This window comes from Musca vetustissima, unplaced genomic scaffold (assembly GCF_032173495.1).
Source record: "Musca vetustissima isolate MV318-11 ecotype Yass unplaced genomic scaffold, APGP_CSIRO_Mvet_v1 utg98850, whole genome shotgun sequence".
Taxonomy (NCBI): domain Eukaryota; kingdom Metazoa; phylum Arthropoda; class Insecta; order Diptera; family Muscidae; genus Musca; species Musca vetustissima.
Genome location: NW_026883217.1, coordinates 5428 through 30097, shown reverse-complemented (window position 1 = coordinate 30097; position 24670 = coordinate 5428). Strand labels below are relative to the sequence as shown.

The following is a 24670-nucleotide window of genomic DNA, read 5'->3' as shown; positions in this document are numbered from 1 at the left end:
GGTTTGCCGCAGTTGTTGGCGGTGTTTTGACTTTTGGTGCCTTCGACGCAGTTGAGGCCATGCGTTTTGGACTCTCTGCATTTGGTGGCGACTTGTAATTTCTTTTCAACTATATGTTGGGGGAGCGGCAGTATAAAATCATGAGTACGGCTGCAAATTTAAATCATTGTTCCCACACCAATTCCATTGTGAACACCAGTGGCACTAGAATAGTTTTAACGGAATTTATTTAATAGCTACTATATAGACAGAAAGAAATCGAAAACATTATAATGGCTTTCCGCTTCACATCCTTTTTGGCCGTAGGCTGTTTGCTGTTGGCCGCCACCACACCCCTCAATGCTGCCGCCATTGATAATGCTGTGTCGGAGCCACGTATTCACAACTCCGAAGAATTGATCTCGACCATTGTGGATAACTGCTTCCATGCCAATGGCATGCACTGCCTGAAGGAGAAGGTGTTGACCTATTTGGATACTGTTGTTGGTGTTGAAGAGGATGTCAGCGGACGTGCCCTCAACGATGATGTTATCGAAAAGGTTATCACAGATCGTGTTGCCCGCATCTTGAACACCAATGAAATCCGTGTACAATTGCCCGAAACTGTATTTGCCAATTCCGTTCTGTCCTATCGTGCTGATCGTGGTTTCGATTTGGAAATTCCCCAAAGTGAAGGTGAGTTGGCAGATTAATACAAAATCTCAAGAAGAACTGAAGTTAATCAAAACTCTATTTCAGCCCGTGGTGATAAGAAGAAGGACAAAGCTTTCTTGCCCTTGTTGTTGTTGATGAAATTGAAATTGAAGGTTGTCATGCCCATCTTGATGTCATTGATTGGACTTAAAGCTTTCAAGGCTTTGATTTTGTCTAAAATCGCCATCAAATTGGTCTTGGGCTTCATCATCTATAACATTGTCCAGAAGTTGGGCGGTATGAAGATGACCATGTCCCCAATGATGCCACCACCAATGCCCGCTGCCGAATACGGTGTACCCACCACCACTGCCTCCTCTTATGACCCCAGCAGCTGGGAACCATCCAGCGGTGGCCCATATGCCCGTTCTGATGCCCAATACATGGCCTACAACAGCTACCATCCCAGCAGCAGCAGCTCCAGCACTGGTTCCAGCTCCTCATCTTCGTCCAGCAGCTACACCAGCTCTTCTTAAATGACAACAAACCTATCAGGTGGGAGAGAACGAAAGAGAAGAACGCAATACGTCTTTCCAACTCTTTCCCCAAGGAATTAAAGAAGACGCAATGGTCTTCTGAAAGAATCCCTTCCAAGAAAACCTCATTATCCCATTTAAGAAAAACAAAAAAAAAACTGGACGAACCATAGGCTATACGCGCTCTAAACCCCGGATTTTGGTAACTACACGAGATCAAACCCAAAGGATGTATATCCTTGGGTGATAACTGTTGTAAATTAATTTATTTATCCTCATCTCAACAGAAAGAAAACTCTTTTTGAAAAAAGAGGTCTCATCAACATTCCATGAAACTTTTCTAGTCTTCACAGTTATTTATGTTAGCAACTATTGCTCTTTCTTCTACCTCCCTTCTCGTCTACTCTCTTTCTATACTTTCTCTATAGCATTCTAAGAATGTTCTTTCTTTCTATTCTATCTTCGAAACTCTTCATCATTTGCATCCAAACAAAAAACGACCAAATAACATGAAAAAAAAAACAAAGTTTAAGTTAATATTTATTTAAATTATTTTAAAAATGCACTTAAAAAAATAAACAAAAAAAATAATATAAAAATATTTTTGAAAAAGAAAATAACGTGTGTTTTATACAAAAATTCAAAAGCCAAATTATAAACAAGTGAAAAAAGCGTTGGATACCCTCCACCATAGTTATACTAATATTTACTAGAAATGAAAATATAGGGAACACACCAAAAACAATATATACCTATACCAACAATTGTACTTCATGCTAAATGTTAAAAATAACAAAAATTCGTATGTATTATTATATGGAGGAATATATATACGCGGAGCAATTCAGATAACCATTTTTATATAAACAAGTGAAAATAGTGTTAAGTTACTTGAAATGAAAATATTGGGAACTGATTATCACTAAATTTCGCACACATCAATCGGATAAATATTGGGATTTTATTGCACTATTTACAATAAATCGGACGAAAATATATATGGGCGATATTTAAAAATCCTAATGGATACTCACCAATTGTGTGCCAAATTTCATCTATATGGGATCATAAATGAGACCTGTACTTTGTTCACAAAAAAAAAAAACATGGGCGGACATGCATAAATCGACTCAGAAAGTGATTGTATGCATATTCTCAAAAGGAACCATGGGTCTATCTCGATTCGTGTTGCCAGTTACAAATATAAGCACAAAGACATAATATCCTGTACCACAGTGTGGTGAAGGGTATAACCCCCTGAAAGGCGGTTGAATATTAATAATTTTTGGTAGGGAGATTAATTACCATATACGACTACAAAAAAACCAAACTGCAGCGAATTCGTTTGAAAAACGCGCTCAAGAAACTCAAAATACAGAAAATTGGGGGTACCCTTATATGGGGGTTACCAGAAAAAATTGACCTATATTTATAATTTTTAGTGAAGAGATTGCTACCAAGAGATGCTACCCAATAAGAACTCCAATTCGGTAGAAAAATACGATCAAAACCCCCTAAAATACTGAAAATTCGGGGGTACCGATATATGGGGGCTACCAGAAAAAGTGAACCGATTTTTATAATTTTTAATGGAGCTATTTGGTACCTAATAAGAACCCAATTTACCAAATTTAAGCGAATTCGATTGAAAAACGCTCTTAAGTACCCCAAAATACCGAAAATTGGAGGTACTATTATATGGGAGCTATGCCTAAAAGTGAACCGATATAGCCCATCTTCGCACTTGACCTGCCTGCAAACAAAAGACTCTAGTGCGATCTATCGCATTTCGTTTAGACGTTAGAGTGATTACAACCGACGGACATGCTTAAATCGTCATAGAATTTTACGCTGATCAAGAAATGATTATTCCGATGAGTTAGACATGGAAAGACGAAACTAATATACATTCCATACTATGGTGGAGGGTGCAAAAGGAGGACTAAATTATAGCGAATTACAGCGGAAAAAACCCTTAAAATAAAAAATACTGAATTTTTTGTTGGTTACGCCTTTTTGCAAATTGTCTTGCCTGCAGACAAAAGACTCTATTGCTCTATGCAAAATCTTGGCGATTTTTTCCCAATTCATTTAGAGGCTAGAGTGATTACAAATGACAGACGGACATTTTACGGTGATAAAGAATATACATACTTTATAGGGTCACAAATGATTATTTCGATGAGTTAAAACGAAAAAAAAAAACAAAATTAGTATAAAAAGGAAGCTGAATGTTCGTTAACTTTCGGGAGTTATTCAAGTGTGCTATGAATCTATGAGTCAATATTGATAATATTTGGTATGAAGATTATCTACCGCTTATACAAAATCAAATCAATTTTTTTAATATATATGTGTATTTATAGATATTACTTACTTACCAAGTAATCCCAAGTTAAAGTTTTGTTAAAACAAATCTGAAAAATATTAAATAAATTATTATTAGTGTTATGTGAATTTGGGAGTTAATAGTTGTGTGAACGAATCAGTTTTAGTTAATAGATTATAATAAAACGTGTATTTATGTTCGGCACAATCGCCCTAAAATGATGATACTGGATAATTTTCCCTACATATGATTTTTTTCAAAATTTGCAACGTTTAAACTGATTTTTCTGAATCTGAACCGATACATGGTGTTAGTCTTTGGACGAATTAAATGAACAGTACACAATTATATCACAATTAGATAATAAATGCAACATGTACATCATTAATTTTATCATCTGCATGCTATGTTAGTAAAATACAATTTTAATTTTTTTTTTTTTATAAAATTCAATTTTTAACGTCGTGTTTTTATATTCTCAACACCAACAACAAAAGTCTTATCAACGTCACACGTGGGATTTTAGGCTTTTATCTTAAAACATTGCAACGCATGGACGGTCGCAAAATTTTGAGAGCATATAAAGTCGAGTGGTGTTAAAACAATTAAAATATCCTCTGGCACTGCTTGGCACTAAGTTCTCAAATTCAAAATTTTTGGAAAAAAAATTATATTTAGTTTTATATGCGAAATTTTTTATTATGACAATGAATAAAAATGAATTACTTGGAAAAAATATCTTCAAATTACTGGTAATTTTCACATCCATTATAATCATTAGTCCCTTCTGTTTAATTGTCCAGCATTTCATATTAATATTATGACGCATGTTAATGTTATATAACATTTTTAATTATAAATTATATTCGCAAAAAATAAAATGTTACTGTTAAAAGCTCAAAGTCCCCAGATTTCAAATATATAACGTTTTATAGACTTGACCTGAAATTGACTTTTTGCCAAAAAAAAAAATGGATTCTTGGCCCATAGTGCGTCGTGTGCGTTATAAAATCTCAACACCAACAACAAAAGTCTTACACAACGTATTGAAATTAATATAAATTAATCTCTGGCAAGTTTGCTTCAAATCGGTTCAGATATATATATATATATATATATATAAATATATAAAAATCACATACTTAATATTTTGATTTTTTTGTCTTTTCGGATACCCAAAGTTGTTCATATTGAGTTGTTTACTACTTTCCTTACTGGTTTTAATTATACCCGGCCCGGACCGGTCCCCGGGCTTCTTTTATCGCATATTCAGCAAAAGGAGCTTTTGTATAATGGTATGGAAAAAGAAATCCATTAGGCAGGTCCTCGAAAATGTCGATAAAATCGGAAAAATGATTGAAGTTGACCGGCATGTTAGCAGTCGTAACATCGACAGGAGCTAAAAATCGACCATAAAACTTTTTTAAGCCATTTACACAAAGCTGGATTTAAAAAGAAGCTCGATGTTTGGGTGCCACACCATCAACAGAAAAAAATATGATGGATCGAATTTCCATCTGCGAAGCTTTGGGCAAACGGAATGAGATAGACCAATTTCTTAAGCGGATGGTGGCTATAGAAGAGGAATGGATCACATACGATAACCCTGTGCGGAAACGATCGTGGTCAAAAGCGGTGAAGAACATGAAACGTTGGCCAGGACTAACGCTCAGGAAGGTTCTGCTAAGAATTTGGTGGGACTGGAAGTTAATTATTTATTATGAGTTGCTTCCATATGGCCAATAGCAATTGAGCAGAAACGGCCAGTATAGGCCAACAGGAAAGGTGTCGTATTGCACCAAGTGACTCGCCAGAAACTTCGGGAGCTTGGTTGGGAAGTTTTAATGCATCCGACATACAGTCCGGACATGGTACCAAGAGTCCCAGAATACAGAATCAGTTAATAGAACGTATATTTTTGAAGAAGTGAAAAGTTTATAAGATTGTTGACAAGGTATCTAAAAAAGTTAACGAATGTTTTCTTTTCTGCGTGGAACAGACACAGTAATTAGGTTGGCTGTGGATCCAACATTTTTGAGAGATCAAGGCTATATATGAAGAAGGAGATCGGGTTATAGAATAAGCATGTCTGTTTTTATAAAGATTGGTCAATATTTAGCGGGTTAAATGGGCCATGACTTTTATTCTATGGCGTATATATTTGCCCCTGAAGGACATCGACCCGAGAAATTTATATTATATCCAAGAGGAGTTGTTGGCTTTTATATTGATACCAACTATATTGTCATATGTGCTCGGATATGAGAGTTACACTTAAATATTTACAGGTGCTTACGTATTCAGATATTATTTAGTACCCCATTACCACACTGTAGGGCGGAAATATAGCGTTGATCGTTTTTAAAATGTCCATGAGGTTCCGGTTATGGTCAAGGACAACGCCTATAATTTGCGGAGATGATCACATAATAATTTTGAGATGAAGTGGACCGAAGCTTATTTTTATTGTGTTTTTCAAGTCGATCTATATGCCACAATAATAAGCCGAATATTATACTAGAGAATGAATCTGGCCAACTAATTTGATGGGCTTTTGAAATGATCGTTCACTATTCAGCTGGTCAAGTCAAACAAGACCTTTCTGTGTAAAATGAAAAAAATTGGATATTATGATATAAAACATAATTCGAAAAAGATGTCATGGCAAGAAATATAAGCTTTTGACCTCAAATCGGTTAATAGGGTGCAAATATCGCGAAATATTGCTCATTCATGGAATATAGATCTGAAGAAAGTTAGAGTTCCGTGATAGTTGTGTAGGGTATCACATGGTCGACCCCGTCCGACTATACTGCTCCGATCACTGGTTTAAGCATACCTGTATGTTGTTGGAAGATAGAATTTATCTGTTCACTTCTTCCAATACATCTTACACAAAGGGTAAAAATGTTGAAAACATGCCAATCGTATACACCTATGTCTGTTTTTACACGGTGCATTGGTTCCAGAAGAAGCCGTGTAAAAAAAAACGTGTAAAAAAGACATTGATCTTATACATAAAGGGAATTCCCCTAAATTAGTGATATTAACATTTGCTTTGACCAGTAAAAATAGTTTGTACGCGCTAAAGGGGAATTTACTTAAATCTTTAATTTAGTGTTCGCAAACTATCGATACTATCGATGGTTTCAGACTTATTGCTTTCATAAATACTTTTTTGTGATATGAACATATTTCGCAAAAATTAAATTTGAAAAAAAAATTTAAGTACATAAAATTTCAAATCGTGCTAAATGGAATAAAATCGTCTAAAAAAAATTAAAAATATTCAATTTTTAAAACCGTGTACAAAAAGACCGTGTAAAAACAGACTTAGGTGTATGACACTCGTAACAGATAGAAAACTCTTAAATAGCTATACCACAGGTTGAAGGTATATGACTGACTGATACTCTTTATACCCGTTTACACACTGTGGTACAGGATATTATGAATTTGTGCATTAGTCTGTAATAGGCAAAAGGAAACGAGATAGATCTATGGTTCCTATTGAGAGTATGCATAGAATCACCATGTGAGCCGATTTATGCATGTCCATTCCTCAGTCTATACACGTTGCGTTTATGATACAAATTGAAAGAAATTTGGCACAGCCCACTTATTTGTCCCAAGGATGAACCCAATTGAAATTGGAAAACCGGTTCAGATACAGATATAGCTCCCATGTATAATTTCGTCTGATTTTATGTAAATGGTGAACCAAAATCTCAAGATATATCCGATTGAGACAAAACTTCTATACACATTTCTTTAAGTCGAACCAAATTTGCATAATTTGGTCCGATTCGTATAAATGGTACATAAACGACTCTACATCTCTTCGATTGGAATAGCATTTTGCATAGATTAGAGAATGACAATTGTTGTTTCTCATAAAGATACGGATCACGTATTTCATTTCGTCCGATTTCATGGTCCGTCAAAAGTACTACGTCTTTTACAATAAAAATATTAGTAAGTATACAAAGAGGTGAAGGCTATCAGCGTTGGTCCACCCGACTTTACTACTTTCATTACTGGTTTTACTTGCATATAAGTAATTTCCTACTATTTTTAAATCTCCCTAAAATATTTCGATAGGAGTTCTAGTGTTAATGGTACCGAATGATTTTAATATACTGAAGATTTTGACAACTTTTGTACTTGTTCGCTTTTTGGTAAAAGCTATGTTGATTCATGAATCATGCTTAATATTTTTTTATTTGTGAAAATTAATATTTTAAAATATCCTTTACCAAGTATTATTCAAATAATAAGCCTGGGATATTTAACACGTGTAAATACTATTTTCAAACAATACCTTTTAAATCTTCCAGAGAAATAAAATGACATTTTCTAAAAATACCACCCCAAATAGGTATTAAAATATAAGAAACCTTGAACCCCTTTTTTGGTCTTCCTCAATGTCAAATCGAGTGTCGCGTGTCATAAAATTGAGGATGACCAAAAACGAAAAAACAAAATAAGTGAAAAAAAAACGCCACATACAAATCGTCAACAATTATGCCAACACAAAATGAAATCCCATAGGAATTTGGGAATTGGACATTCACTGGATTACGAAAAGAAATTACAGCTCCGCATATTTAATGTGAATTAATTAAAAATAAATTTCGTTTTCAATTATGTTGGGACACATTATTATGTGAATGTGTGTGTTGGTGTGGAGGTGGTGGTAATTGTGGTTGTGATAAATTGTTGTTGCCTTGGCATCAGCATATTTATCCAGAATGTAGGTGGTGATTGCGGTGGTGGTGGGGGTGTTAATTGTGATGACAATTTATATTCGAAAATGCGTTCGAGTCTAGTGAAGAAAACAATTTTGTTTTTTTTTCGATAAAAATATGCACAACGTTGTGTGTGTGTATGTGTGTTTGTTAGCCATACAAAAAGAAAGAGATACGGGAGAGTTAAGCAAATGGACAGCATAGCAAAGTTTTGTTGCTAAACAAAACAAATATGTGCGTACAACATATTAAAAAGCCAAAAAGCAATTGCTGTTCATGCACATGTTGTTGTTGTTGTTGCTGTCGCTATCACTGTGACGGCTACTGGGTTTGGGTAAGTTGTTGTTGTTGTTTTGGTAGTTGGTACCTTTGGAAATTGTCGATCGATCGATTTCCCGTGTACGATTTTGGTCTCTATTGGGCCCCGCTACTGCTACTGTTGTTTTTGTTTTCTTGTCTTTGGTGCTGTATTTTTGCGTCACCACCAGGCATGTCTTCGAATTGTGAATTTCTTTGGCACCGTTGTCAACATTGGTATAAAATCATGAGTATTCGGTGAAATTAGTATCATTGTCTTCGAATCAATTCTATTGTGAACATCGGCAGCACATAGAGTAGCCCGGATTTTCGCTATCCCAAAATTCAAACGAAACCTTTTTCTATTTCTCATCACAAATTTTGAAGATGGCCTTCCGTTTTACGCAATTTTTGGCCGTAGGCTGTCTCTTGTTGGCTGTTGCAGCTCCCCTGAATGCTGCTGCCGTTGATAATGCCGTGGCCGAGCCACGCATTGACTCCTCGGAGGAATTGATCTCGAGCATTGTGGATAACTGCTTCAACTCGAATGCCCTCCGTTGTCTGAACGAGAAGGTGTTGACTTATTTGGATACTGTGGCTGGTGTTGATGAGGATGTCAGTGGCCGTGCCTTGAACGATGATGTTGTCGATACCGTTATTGCCGATCGTGTTGCCCGCATCTTGAAGAACAACGAAATCCGCGTCCAATTGCCCGAAACTGTCTTTGCCAACTCCGTTGTCACCTACCGTGCTGATCGTGGTTTCGATTTGGAAATCCCTCAATCCACTGATGGTGAGTTTCACTAGGAGATCTGAATTTAATTTGTTTTTCTAAACAATTTAATTTATTTACAGCTCGTGGCCACAAGAAGAAGAACAATAAATTGTTCTTGCCCTTGTTGTTGCTCTTGAAATTGAAAATGGGTGTTGTTATGCCCATCCTAATGGCTTTGCTCAAATTGAAGGTCTTCAAGGCTTTGATCTTGTCCAAGATTGCCATCAAATTGGTGTTGGGCTTCCTCTTCTACCAATTGATCCAGAAATTGGGTGGTGCTAAGATGTCCATGACTCCAGTGCCCGCTGCCTCCTCCTACGAACCCAGCAGCTGGGAAACTCCCAGTGGTGGTCCCTATGCCCGTTCCGATGCCCACTACATGGCCTACAACAGCTACCACCCCAGTAGCTACAGCAGCTCCTCTTAAGTAGTGTTCGCCCCGCAAAACACAAAAGCAGGGAGTGAATTACAAATGAAGAGATTTCTTGGTAAATCTCTGACTTTTAACTCACAATCCCATTGCCATTAATCTCTAAGAGGTTGACGAAAGCAGCAAACAAACAAACCCATCATGCTTTCATACTAAGCTCCCCCCAGCAAATTCCCATTAAACGAAACTCCCATAACCAAAAATCCAGGACAAGCTTATAGGTAAACGTAATGATTGGTGATATCCAACGGGAAATCACCACAAAACCAAAATAATTGTTAATTTATTCTCTTGTAATAGTTGTTAATTAATTTAAATAGTTCTTTTTCACATTCAACGCTCTTCAAGAAGAGGCCATAAAGTCATTTACCCACCACGATCTATTCTATCCACCCCTTGCTATCTTTATTTCTAGCTCTTTACTATCCTTTTTATTTTCATAATTTCTTTTTTTCCTTTTTTCCTATTATCTATCACTTCTATCTATCTCTTTTTCTCTCCTTAACTATTTCCTATCATCATAAGACTGTCTAAATCTTTTAGAACTTTTATTTTCCCACTTTCACTTTCATCGACCAAATGACATCCAAAAAAATGAAGCACAAACAAAGATTAAGTTAATATTTATTTAATTTATTAAATCAAAATGCTATTTAAGAATGAAGAAAGAAAAATAAATATTTATTAAATGTAAAAAATTAAAAAAGTAAATGTGTTTTATTTTATTAACAAAAAAATAATACCACTGAAATTTTAAAGAATGCATCTATTTTCGAGAAACATATTCGAAAAAACACTCAAGGGTTGATGTCTTAGCTATCAAAGCCGCACCGAGGATCCTATAAGACATTCAATACAAATTAAAAAAAGCAAATCTTGGCCTGATGATAAGCTAAAGGTTTATATGAAAGCTACATCTAGGAAAAAAACAGCAATACTGGATATATTATCATAAATCTGAGCCGATTTCAATTAAACTTAACAAACTTCATTTTAGAAATAATTCAGTAAGGTATTCCATATTTCATCTGACAAGATCGAAAAGTCTAAATTTTTTCTTAATCGGACAATCAGTGCACAATTTACATTAAATCGGATGAAAATATGTATGGGAGCTATATCTAACTATTTCTTCCAATTCGGATCATAAATGCGAAATGTACTTTGTTTACAACTTAGCATGGACAGTCAGGACTCAGAAAGTGATTCTATGCATATTCTCAAAAGGAACCATGGGTCTATCTCATTTCCTTTTGCCTGTTACAGACATATACTTACTTAGCTAGCTGGCTTGCGACAGAACTTTCGTTCCATAAGCCGAGCTTAAAAAAGATTTCCAGGCGCGTCGGTCTTTTGCACAGTTTTTCCAGTTTGAAAGATCACATTTGGCAATTTTGTCCTCCACTTGATCTTTCCATCTTATTCGTGGCCTTCCCCTTCTGCGTGAACCATCAGCTGGTTCGTTTTTATATGCCTTCTGGACTGGGGCATCTTCATCCATTCTCACAACATGACTTAGCCAACGTAGTCGCTGCAGCTCAATACGTCTAACAATGTCGATGTCCGAGAATATCTGGTACAACTCATGGTTCATTCGACGGCGATATTCATCGTCAACGCAGATCGGCCCATACATTTTCCGGAGAATTTTTCTCTCAAACACTCTAAGAGCTGCCTCATCTGCCAACGTAGTTGCTACAACTCAATACGTCTAACATACGTCGATGTCCGAGAATAGTTGGTACAACTCATGGTTCATTCGACGGCGATATTCACCGTCAACGCAGATCGGCCCATAGATCTTTCGGAGAATTTTTCTCTCAAACACTGCAAGAGCTGTCTCATCTGCTTGCGCAAGTACCCATCCTTCAGGTCCATATAACATGGCGGGTAGTATCAGCGTCTTGTAGAGTGTGAGTTTTGTCTCTGCGGGAGGTGGCCTTGTTTTTGAATTTCCTACTCTGACCATAGTAGCTTCAGTTACCCAACATTAATTATTCTTCTCCGTATTTCAAAACTGATGTCATTAGTTTTATTTATGACGGTACCAAGGTATATAAAATCTTTGACTACCTCGAAGCTGTAGTTCTCAAGTTCCACAGTTGGTCCGAGTCTACTGGACGTCTTGCACGTTGATACCATCAACTTGATCTTCTCGCCGTTTACTACCATACCCATTTTGGCAGACTCCTCAATTTGTTAAAAGGTGGCTGTTACCGTTTTCAATGTCGATGTCATCGGCGTATGCGAGTAACTGGTGAGTGTAATTTCTGTTTACCTTTGCCTCTCGTATGACCTTTTCCAGAAGAATTTTAAACCTCGTTCGGTAGTAAAGGACTCCGAGAGGTTATTCCCGACTTTAACTGCTGATCTTGAGCCAGTTAAAGTTATCCTGCATAGCCGAATTAATTTTGCAGGAATGCCAAACGCACACATGGCTTTAAACACCTCTGAACGGATAGGGCTATCGAATGCGGCTTTATAGTCGACGAATAGATGGAATGTGTCAATGTGTTTTTCGTGGGGAGGATATGGCACAGAGTGAAAATCTGGTCAATGGTGGACTTGCCAGGTCTGAAGCCGCATTTTTATACCCTTCACCACACTGTGGTACAGGGTATTATGTCTTTGTGCATATGTTTGTAACAGGCAAAAATAATCGAGATAGACCCATGGTTCCTTTTGAGAATATACATAGAATCACTTTCTAAGTCGATTTATGCATGTCCGTCCGTCCGTCTGTCCATGTTAAATTGTAAACAAAGTACAGGTCGCATTTATGATCCGAATTGGATCACTTATTCGGCCCAAGGACGAACCCTATTGAAATTGGGAAAAATCGGTTCAGATTTAGATATAGCTCCCATATATATATTTAACCGATTTAATGTAAACGGTCCCTATATATCTTTCGATTTGCACGAAATTTGGCATAACGTACTGAATAGAGCCTAGAATGATGTCTGCCAAGTTTAGTGAAAATCGGTCCAGATTTAGATAGATATAGCCCTTTTTATTATAGATTGATTTTAAATAATTGACGCACCATATATATTTTTGCCCGATTTCAAGTCAATTGGGTATCAAACTCCTCATGTTAGTCAGATTGACATCAAAGTTTGCACATCGTACAAAATTAAGCATAAAATTATATAGTTGCGTTTTCCAGAAGTACAGACATAGCCCAACGGATGACCTATTTATATTTGTTTGAAGTCGATTTACATATTTTATGGATAGATCTAGGTAGATTCACATTTAGATAAATATCACATATTTTATTTCATCCAATTTCATGCTAATAGTCCTGTTTAATATACCCATAGTGGTGAAGGGTATCATATAGTCGGCCCCGTCCGACTTTACTACTTTCCTTACTGGTTTGATGGTGGTTTTTTGTATCCAAGTGTTGCTTTTGCTGCAGTTTGTAGGGAGTGGGCAATTCTTTGCCATTGTGCTTCTATACTATTATCGGGACAAGGAGTGCTTTCCTTAAGCAAGTGGGTAAGTTGAGCGGAATACTACTACCTGTTGTGTTTGCAGCTTTTCGACGTCGAGTTTCCGTGTTACATTTGATCGCACTTTTGCGAAGCCGAGTGCGAACCTTGGCTGCTACAAGGTAGTGGACCGAATCGATATTCGCTTCTCGGATCAATCGAACTTCTAATACACTGGATGAATGACTTCCGTCTATCACAACATGATCAATTTGATTTTTCGTTGCTTGATCAGGAGAAATCCTGTTGGCCTTGTATATATGGAGATGCTTGGATCTGGTGCCTTGTACCATGTTTTTTGCTGCCGCAAAGTCAATCAACCTCATGCCGTCGACGGATGTTTCTTTATGAAGGCATAATTTTCCGACGTTGGGGACAAATATATTTTCCCTTTCGATTTTTGCATTAAAATCTCCAGCATTAAAATCGTGGCCAGGGCAACGATCATATGCTGTTTTTAGGCGCTCGTAAAATATGTCCTTGGTCTGTTCATCTTTATCTTCGGTCGGAGCATGGGTGCAAATGAGACTGATGTAGAAGAACTTCGCTTTTATACGGATTATAGCTATTCGCCCATCTACTGGAGTGAATCTGTAGACGAGGTCTTTTATTCTCCTGTTAACCATAAATCCGCAGCCAAATTCATGTTTCGTTTCATGGCACATAGAATACAGGGTGTAATCATCTGAGTTACTTACACCAGTCCCTTTCCATCGCATTTCCTGTAAGGCAATAATATCGGCGTTGTACTCCTTGAGTACATCCACCAAACCCTGCGAACACTGCGCCTGTTCTGTACAACTATATTAGGTATTTTGGGGGTTTTAGATACACTTTTCAAAAGAAACGGCTAAATTTTAGTATTTCGGATTCAAGTTGGGCATTAGAGGTTTTGGACACATCCTTCAACCCAATTGTCTGTAATTTGGTATTATGGGTTTTTGTGTGGTAGTAAATTTTCGTACTAAAAGTTATCAATATTGGTCCACCATTTAGGGAAGCCCCAATTTCCAGTATGTAATTTTATATTTTGGATTTTAATAGCAGTAGCAATATTGGCACAATTTTCCGGTAGCCCCCTGTTTAAAATACTTTGAACAGAATTTTGTAATACAGAACATTTAATCGTTGTAGTGTTTTACGAAAAGAGTGTTGTACCCACCTGCAACGCTGATAAGGTATTTGTTGTTCAGATTTTATGACGCAGAACTCTCCAAAGATCAAATCAATCAGTGTCTTACAACCACTCAACAAGAACGGTACATACGAGCTGTGACTGTATGAATATTTAACACCGCCATATAATGATCAACCACTCTAACATGATTTATCGAATGTCAGTTTACGGTTTGGTATAGGTCCTCATCGTGATGCCCTACACCTTGGGGGAGAATGTGTAAGAAGTTAATCATGTATTTTAACCACAAATGAGCCCCGATTTTTTCCAGACCATATAACTATTTTTTTGACCAAATGTCAACAAAATTTGACGTTGATACATCCTTGCATTCGGGAAATACAGTATATTCTTTCTGAAAATAAAAGTCCAGTATCATGACAACTAAATACAAAATCGCCATTAAATTATTCTCTAGGCTATTTTTTTACAATAATGAAAAATAATTTTAAATACGTAGCGATTTAAATAATTTGGACCGTATACACAAATTGACAAAATTATTATATTTTTTTAGATTTGTATTGAGTTCAGTCCAAATTTAAAAAAAAAATAATAATAATTTTGTTCATTCATTCAAAATCTGAACTATTCATTCATATTTTTCACAAAATTATTATTATTTTACAATTAAGTTTTTTTTATTTTTTTCGATATTTTAATATACTACTTCCGAGCCCTCTTAGATTACTTAAAAATTGTGTAATTTTAAAATAACACACGACATAAGATGTGTATGCAACAACTAATATTGTTTGTATAAATATCAAGAATATTGAGTTTAAGCCGGACATTTGAAACAAAAAGTTAGTCAGTTCAGTTTACACATCAGAAAAATACACATATTACCCTATCGAATAAATAAAAAGTGAAATATGGCCACGGCCTTTACATACATCTGTATAATATATTTCATTTGTGAAGTGGTTGTGGTGTACACCGAACACAGTGAGCTGACAAAATTAATGAGAAACCTTGAAATTATACCCGATGTCCTGGATGAGGCCCCCATGTATTTATTGAAGGTGCGTAACTGCGACCAGGATATTTATTTAATGAGATTTTTTTTAAGTAATATAGGCTTGATTTTTTCTAGGTTACATATTCTGGTGGTATTTCGGCCGATAGAGGTGTTGAACTGACTCCCACGCAAGTAAAGGATCAACCAAACGTTGAATGGGAAGCTGATAGTGATGATACTTACTATGCATTGGTAATGATCAATCCTGATATCCCATCTCGTGAAAATCCAGCCTGGCGAGAATGGACTCATTGGCTAGTGGTTAATATTCCTGGCAATCAAATAGAAAATGGCGATGTTTTAAGGGAATATGTTGGTTCGGGTGCCCGGAAGGATACGGGATTACATCGTTACATCATACTGCTGTTTAAACAACCCGAAAAATTGGAATTTGATGAAAAACGTCACAGCAATACTGAATCTGTTGGACGGGAAAACTTCTACACACGGAAATTTATGGAAAAATATAATCTGGGTACTGCATGGGCTGGTAATGTTTTCGTAGCTCAATATGATGACTATGTACCGCTTGTATACAAACAAATGGGTATTCCAATGAAATGAATGAAAAACTTGTACGTTATATAAAATATGTTTGTATGTGTTAAATATCTTTAAAAATAAAAAATTTAAAATCCTTGAAAACTTTTTTTTTTAAAAATCCACGCCTATTGCTGTGATGGTCCTTGAAAAAATATTCTTTAAAAATCCACGCCTATTGCTGTGATGGTCCTTGAAAAAATATTCTTTAAAAATCCACGCCTATTGCTGTGATGGTCCTTGAAAAAATGTTCTTTAAAAAATCCACGCCTATTGCTGTGATGGTCCTTGAAAAAATATTCTTTAAAAATCAACGCCTATTGCTGTGATGGTCCTTGAAAAAATATTCTTTAAAAATCCACGCCTATTGCTGTGATGGTCCTTGAAAAAATATTCTTTAAAAATCCTCGCCTATTGCTGTGATGGTCCTTGAAAAAATATTCTTTAAAAATCCACGCCTATTGCTGTGATGGTCCTTGAAAAAATATTCTTTAAAAATCCACGCCTATTGCTGTGATGGTCCTTGAAAAAATATTCTTTAAAAATCCACGCCTATTGCTGTGATGGTCCTTGAAAAAATATTCTTTAAAAATCCACGCCTATTGCTGTGTTGGTCCTTGAAAAATATTCTTTAAAAAATCCACGCCTATTGCTGTGTTGGTCGTTGAAAAACATTCTTTAAAAATCCACGCCTATTGCTGTGATGATCCTTGAAAAAATATTCTTTAAAAATCCACGCCTATTGCTGTGATGGTCCTTGAAAAAAATGTCTTTAAAAATCCACGCCTATTGCTGTGATGGTCCTTGAAAAAAATGTCTTTAAAAATCCACGCCTATTGCTGTGATGGTCCATGAAAAAAATGTCTTTAAAAATCCACGCCTATTGCTGTGATGGTCCTTGAAAAAAATGTCTTTAAAAATCCACGCCTATTGCTGTGATGGTCCTTGAAAAAAATGTCTTTAAAAATCCACGCCTATTGCTGTGATGGTCCTTGAAAAAAATGTCTTTAAAAATCCACGCCTATTGCTGTGATGGTCCTTGAAAAAAATGTCTTTAAAAATCCACGCCTATTGCTGTGATGGTCCTTGAAAAAAAATGTCTTTAAAAATCCACGCCTATTGCTGTGATGGTCCTTGAAAAAAATGTCTTTAAAAATCCACGCCTATTGCTGTGATGGTCCTTGAAAAAAATGTCTTTAAAAATCCACGCCTATTGCTGTGATGGTCCTTGAAAAAAATGTCTTTAAAAATCCACGCCTATTGCTGTGATGGTCCTTGAAAAAATGTCTTTAAAAATCCACGCCTATTGCTGTGATGGTCCTTGAAAAAATATTCTTTAAAAAACCCACGCCAATTGTTGTGATGGTGCTTAAAAAAATTTTCTTTAAAAATCCACGCATATTGCTGTGATGGTCCTTGAAAAAATATTTTTTAAAAAATCCACGCCTATTGTTGTGATGGTCTTTGAAAAAATATTCTTTAAAAAATCCACGCATATTGCTGTGATGGTCCTTGAAAAAATATTCTTTAAATATCCACGCCTATTGCTCCGATGGCCCATGAAAAAATATTCTTTAAATATCCACGCCTATTGCTCCGATGGCCCATGAAAAAATATTCTTTAAAAATCCACGCCTATTGCTGTGATTGTCCTATGGACTATTATTTACAGGTTCGACGGATCTGAAACAAATATGTAACTATCAACATTTTTAGCTATTAAATGTGGTCAATTATCCAGTACAAAGCCTCTGCAAATAATGAAATTGCGTGCAACATCACAATTTTGTGACTACAATGGTTTAAATTTTGAATATAAATAGTTTTTTTCAGTTGATCTCAATACCCAGTATTCATTGAGGCCACCATAATCTGAACCTATAAAAATTGGACGGTAATTGACAAAAGGACATGAATACCTTTAAATATATATGGGTTATCTATTTAATTGGTGTAGTACTTGTTGTGGTAAATGCCGAAGACAGTGAATTGACAAAATTAATGAAAGAACATGAAATTATACCCGATGTCCTGGATGAGGCCCCCATGCAGTTTTTAAAGGTATGAATGGGCACTTTACTTTTTTATTTTATAACTCAATTTCCCTAGGTCACCTAAGGCGATGACATATCGGCTGATAGAGGCATAGAATTGACTCCCACTCAAGTAAAGGACCCACCGAATGTCGAATGGGAGCCAGAGACAGATGACACATACTATACTTTGTTGTTGACAAATCCTGATGTTCCATCTCGTGCAAATCCTGCCTGGCGTGATTGGGTTCATTGGCTAGTGGTCAATATTCCTGGTAATCAAATAGATAATGGGGAGGTTTTAGATGATTATATTGGTGCTGGTGGCCGACCAGGTACCGGTTTACATCGCTATATCATATTACTATTTAAACAACCCGGCAAATTGGAATTTGATGAACAACGTCATGGTAAAACCGAAGCTGCTGGTCGTGAAAATTTATACACTAGACAATTTATGGAAAAATATCAATTGGGCACTCCAGTGGCCGGTAATGTTTTCCTATCGCAATACGATGATTATGTACCTATTCTATACAAACAATTGGATATTCCAATGAAATGGTCGTGAAAAGAAGACAAATCTCGCAGTTGTTATTTAAATTATATAGTACACCTTTTCACCAATAATAAATAATAAGTATATCAAGATGCACAGAATCAGAATACAAACATACAATTTTTTTGATTATGATCGGTTAAGGAAATCAAAAACGAAATTTTTCCTGAAGTCTGAAGCAAAGCGAGTAGATATTGATAATTTATAAACATGTAGATGGTCAAATGGCCACTTCTTTTTTGCTCATTGGCAGCGACAGTGAACGTATTGAAATAAACAGTACCAAACGCCTGCATCCTATCTGTACTCTAAATAAATGAGACACGGTCCATACGACCCATTTTTATGCGTGGTTGTAAGATACTGATTTTATTGTAAATTATTTATCCTTAGGTACTACGTAAACTACTGTTGGAACAGAAAATCTCTAACAATTCTTGAACTCCTCACTCAAAATTGTTATTGCATTTGCTTGATTCCTTCGCTGATTCTACTGAGTCTCTTAACTCGAAGGACCAAAAAAATGTAAAATATACAGACAGCCGCAGCTCGCCTGTATTTGAAATAAATGAGACACGATGCTCCCGATTGTTCTGATTTTGCACTGATTTTATTGTAAATTATGTATCCTTAGGTACTACTTAAACTACTCTTGCTTAGCCTAATCTCGAACTCAAAATATTTGTTCTAATAATAGAATTTGATCTGTCGAGAATTTCCTCATCGTATGCGTCATAAAAACTCAACAACAACAGTGGTATAAGCGTTGCATTGCAACAAGTGATGTCAATTATAGTGTGGTAGTGTTTGGTCCAATTAAACCTGCAAACGGGGATCTATATGACTCGGATATTCTTCGTGGAGTGAAGGACCTTTTCTCTTCGTTGTGCATTTACACAATAATTTATTAATATAAAAATCTCTTATCTTAGGTGGAATGTATAGAAAATAGATCCCTGTTTAACTAATTGTGCTCTCTTTTACACAAGAGACCCATAGCAAGACCTTTATCATATGAAACTCATGTTCGCTACTTGAACAAAACCAAAAATAAGTAAACAATTTTTTTTAAATATTAATCATATGGTCGTTCGGTCTATTGAAAATTCCAACATGCAACAAAATGTGGTATAGAATAATTTTCTTTTTCACAACTTATAATAAAATAATGAATGTAATTACATCACATTTATCACACACAAATATAATCTAAAATAAATTATCGAATGTGTTTTTCTGCCAATAATAATGTCGTGTCCCAAATCACATTTGTAAGGTATTTATCGATTTGTAACCATTTGCATTCCTATAATTATTTATAAATACTCTACAATTTGCAAGCAAGATTATTAAACAAATAATATATTTAATATTAATGGAACTTGTAAAAAATTGGTTCATTCATGCATATATTTATAATGCATACATATATATTGTATAGCATGCAATCACAATTTCAGTGACAATATAAATAGTCATTACACAGAAAACGATTGATGTGAAACAAGGTTAGAACTGCAACATCAACTTTTTAAAAGAACACCAAACATGGGAATACCACTGCAAGAAGGCAACAGTGAATATATATATATATATATATAATTATAAAATTTTATAGTTGTATCTTCTTCTCCAAGCTTCATCCTAAGACAAAGTGAAATAGCTGAATATGTTCCTAAATGGTGTAAAATCCCAAATTAGGGTTTCACAATACTGTGCAACACGTCATAGCATTCGAGCAAATTTTGACCGAACTTGAAGAGCTTTTCGGTCTTTTTAACCCGATTTTACCACAACTGAGCATGTGCTCATAGCAGGATCACAAAGCTCCATAGTAAACATTTGAAGTCTTTGAAAATAAATAATAATAATTTGAAACAATTCATTTAATCAGTTTTTATACCCTTCGCCACAAGAAAAAATACTTCGAATATTATATTCAGAAAGTGTTGCTAATGCTCGGAGTTCTGCATTTTATGAATACAATTCATGAAATTTTAAATGCTGTGTTCTTGTATGAGAGAGAGAGCGAAAGGAAAAGAGTGGTTTTTAGTGGTGGTGACGGATTTTCTATGGCACAGTAATTTAATTTATTTACTTACTAGCATATGTCCCCTACTTCACTAACGAATATGGAATTTTTTTTAAAAAACAATACCAACCATTATTCAAAATACTTCGTATATTATATGAATAGTGTTCAGAAAGTGTTGCCACTGCTCGGATTTCTGCATTTTATGAAAGGAATTCATAAAACTTTAAATGCTGTGTTCTTGTATGAGAGAGAAAGCGAAAAAAGAGTTGTTTTTGGTGGTGTTGGGGGATTTTCTATGGCACAGACATTTAATTTATTTACTTACTAGCATATGCCGACCATAATTAAAATTTTAGTACCATTTAGAACCTATGTTCTCTAAATTTGGTATCATTTATTACCCAGTGTACTCATGTAATACTTAATTCCAAAAAAATTTCCAAATTTCAAATTTTCACCCAAACCAAATTTAGTAACAGTTAGTACATATTAATATACCTACCTACCTTAACAATCATAAGTACGAATTTCTAAAACTTCCCTCATACCCCAATCTTAATTCCACATATCAGGATTCCAGCTCTATCGGATCACCTAAATCCAAATTAGATCGGATCACCTAAAGTCAATCTAATTCAGGATTGCTGACCTATCGGTTTACCCTAAATCGACATTGTACCAAATTTAGAACCATTTGTTACACGTAAGTACGAATTTCCAAAGCTATTTACATACCTCAATTCTACACTCCAACAGTAATATTAATGTAATTTATTTAGGATTCATGAAATTTAGTACTTTCGTACGCATAAGTATTCAAATTTAGTATCATTTAGTACACATAGGTACCAATTCTCAAACTACCTACATATCCAGTTATTCGCACTATGAGTAATATTAATTTCATTATTATGTCATTTTTTAGTACTATTAATTTAATTTTTTTGTATTCCAGCTTTAAATCCAAATTGGATCAAATTTAGTATCATTTAGTACCCTCAAGTACAAATTTCCAAAACTACATTCACACCCCCAATCCTACACTACAACAATAATCTTTTTTCCAAATTTCAGTGTTCCCTTCTATTGGTTCACCTAAATGCAAATTGTACCAAATTTAGTACACATTAGTAGAAATTTCCAAAACTTCCTACGAGCTCCAATCCTACACACAAAGAGTGATCCTAACTCAAAATTTCAGGATTCCAGCGCTATTGATTCACCCGAAATTCAAATTGTACCAAATTTAGTATACATAAGTACGTATTTCCCAAACTACTAGCATACCTACAATGCAGTAGTAATCTTATTTCCAAATTTAAGTGTACCAGATTTTTCGGTTCACCCAAATCCAATCGTATATGTATATTGTATACGAATTTCCAAAAAAAGCCTTATCTGACAACTTTGGATCGCCGTTTCGTCTGGCGTTAATGAATTGTTAATATAGTCAATCACTTTTACTCTTTTATTAGTATAGATTTTTGCTTCATTAGAACAATTACTTTTGGCTTGTCCTCAACACACTTGTTCACACTAGCTTGTCATATCAGTACTTGTTTGGTATATTTTATTTGGCATCTATATCGAAATAATTTGGAAAATACATATGCGAATTTTGGAACATCAATGCAGAGTAGCAGTGCCTGAAATACAGAAACAATGAAATGCAAAACTAGCCACAATGGAGTGAGTAAATAGATTGTCGTTGTAAACAAGAGAAACAGTAGGTAACTCTAAACAACCACGTGCAAAACAAACAACAACCAATTGAGGGAAGAGACAGAGGACAAAACCAATCGGACACAAGAGGAGTCTCTGGTATATAACAGATTTTTTTAACAAAACTTGTTTTTTTAAGCTGTAGCTTATTCAAAGTTCACTATAGTAAATATTTTAAATTGAGAATAAGTGGTTCCTTAGTCAATTTGTCCCGCGAGCATTTTTAGCCTCATAGTTCCAGAAAATGTCAATATTTAATATAAATCATTTTCCAACGAAAATTGTGAGATGTTACCTCGGTAATGTATTGTATTGTATTATTATTAGGGTAACACCTCGAAATATTTTAAAACTACAGAAATGTGGACTTTTATTTTTACAAAAACCTTTTTCATAAATTCACATCAATTTCATACACTGATATAAATATCATCAAGTCTAAAGAGGACTTAGGTTATGTTAACAACATAGCTATGTAAGTTGAAAGTTATATTCATTACGCGTATAAGCTTTATTTATTTAAGCTATGTCTGAATAATACTTTGAATAAAAGCTCCCAAACGAAAAGTAAGAAAAACGTATTGAACGGTATACAGCTGTTTAAACTTAAAACAGAGATTTTCATCAATGCAATATTCAGTTAACATTTAACATTAAATCAATAAAGATCTCAGCCTTCGAAAAAAAAATTGTAGTAATAAATTTTTGAAATAAAATACAAAAAACAAACATGACGACCTTTAAATATATTTTGGCGATAAGTTTAATTGGCGGATTAGCAGTTGTAAAGGCGGGCGATAGTGAAATAACCAAGTTTATGAAACATTTAGAAGTTATACCCGATGTCCTGGACGAGGGACCCAAACATTTTCTAAAGGTGATTGTAAAGGAATAAGAAAACAAAAAAAATGTGTTATGACAATGGAGATTTTTGTATTCTCTCTTTTTGTTTCTAGAAACATGTTTTTCTATAAAAATGGGTCATAACGAAATTTTAATTATTGAGTGAAATATATTTTGTTGCTAGAATTAAATTTTGTTCCACAGAACTGGGCCATAAAGAAATGTTAATGAATGTGTGAAATTTGTTTGTTTTTAGATTACCTATGACAATGGCATCTTGGCAGACAAAGGCGTGGAATTGACACCCACTCAAGTGAAAAATGAACCAAAGGTGGAATGGGAAGCTGAGGCCGGTACCTATTATACCCTACTTATGACCGATCCTGATGCTCCCTCCCGCAAGGAACCTATCATGAGAGAATGGCATCATTGGCTGGTGGGTAACATTCCTGGTGATCAACTTAAGAAAGGTGAAGTTTTGAGTGCCTATGTTGGCTCTGGACCACCAAAGGATACTGGCCTTCATCGTTATGTCTTCTTGTTGTTTAAACAACCCAAAAAATTAGAATTCGATGAGAAACGTTTCAGCAACACTGAGGCTGCGGGACGTGAGAAATTCTCAACCAAAAAATTCATTGCAAAATATAATTTGGGTGCCCCATTGGCCGGCAACTTCTATCAGGCTCAATATGATGATTATGTACCGATTTTATACAAACAATTGGGTTTGTAATGAATGATGGATGAATGAGCAACGCAGGAGGTAGCCAGCCTCTTCTTAAATCATTAATGTTTACACCTTAACTACGGATTTTGTAATGCATGCACACGTACACAACTCATCTGGTTTGTTTCAAAATGTACCAAATCACCAAAATTTGAAACTAGTTTTTTGGTTGGTTGGTCGATCGGTCGCTTGATCTTACCAACCAACCGGTAGTCTTAACTTATAAACCTAATCAATCTTTTAATTAGCAAACGGTGAGCAGCAGCAGCTGCTTGCGCCCAGCGAAAGCAATAACATAAATTAATTAATAAATAGCGATACACAAATATATTTAGCATAAATTAACAATGGAAATTTCTTTGGCGATATGTTAGTCGGTTTGTCATGCAGCATAAAAGAAACACGGACCTGGCCTTTATGTTTGCCTGTAAGTCAACTTTTAGTGGGTTTTTAATTACACATGTATTTGTATATATATTTCAAGACCAATCAAGGTTAAGATAATGCAGACGTCTGCCAGTCTACTAGTCGTTGTTGCTGTTGTTGGACTTGGCTGATCGGCTTGCAATGCATTTTATTAGCTCATATCAGTTAACTGTTATTTAAAAGACCTTCAAAGATCACTTTTTATCTCTGTACAATTTCGTGTGTAGTGGTTTTGGTCATTTGTTACTTCTACCTGTCGTCATTGCCGTCGAACTGGTTCTAGTGGACAAGTGGCTGTGTACTGAACTTTAATAGCCGTTTTTATTTTTTATTATTATAATT

General features: G+C 35.3%; 4 protein-coding genes and 1 pseudogene across 4 annotated transcripts; all 5 read left to right on the top strand.

Annotated features, from left to right (window-relative positions):
* The first annotated feature begins 268 nt into the window (after nt 1-268).
* LOC133330071 (uncharacterized) lies at nt 269-1169 on the top strand. The gene is made up of 2 exons (XM_061538540.1): nt 269-675; nt 739-1169. Exons 1-2 carry the CDS (start codon nt 273-275, stop codon nt 1167-1169), a joined length of 834 nt encoding a protein of 277 aa, XP_061394524.1. The 5' UTR covers nt 269-272.
* A 7635-nt stretch (nt 1170-8804) lies between these two features.
* On the top strand, nt 8805-9751 carry LOC133330069 (uncharacterized). Its single transcript, XM_061538539.1, has 2 exons — nt 8805-9336; nt 9399-9751. Exons 1-2 carry the CDS (start codon nt 8931-8933, stop codon nt 9743-9745), a joined length of 753 nt encoding a protein of 250 aa, XP_061394523.1. The 5' UTR covers nt 8805-8930; the 3' UTR covers nt 9746-9751.
* A 5546-nt stretch (nt 9752-15297) lies between these two features.
* LOC133330068 (protein D3-like) lies at nt 15298-16007 on the top strand. The gene is made up of 2 exons (XM_061538538.1): nt 15298-15447; nt 15519-16007. Exons 1-2 carry the CDS (start codon nt 15298-15300, stop codon nt 16005-16007), a joined length of 639 nt encoding a protein of 212 aa, XP_061394522.1.
* Nucleotides 16008-17894: 1887 nt separating this feature from the next.
* Nucleotides 17895-18587, top strand: LOC133330066 (protein D2-like; annotated as a pseudogene).
* A 4460-nt stretch (nt 18588-23047) lies between these two features.
* LOC133330067 (protein D2-like) lies at nt 23048-23909 on the top strand. The gene is made up of 2 exons (XM_061538537.1): nt 23048-23209; nt 23432-23909. Exons 1-2 carry the CDS (start codon nt 23063-23065, stop codon nt 23906-23908), a joined length of 624 nt encoding a protein of 207 aa, XP_061394521.1. The 5' UTR covers nt 23048-23062; the 3' UTR covers nt 23909.
* The last annotated feature ends 761 nt before the right edge of the window (nt 23910-24670 follow it).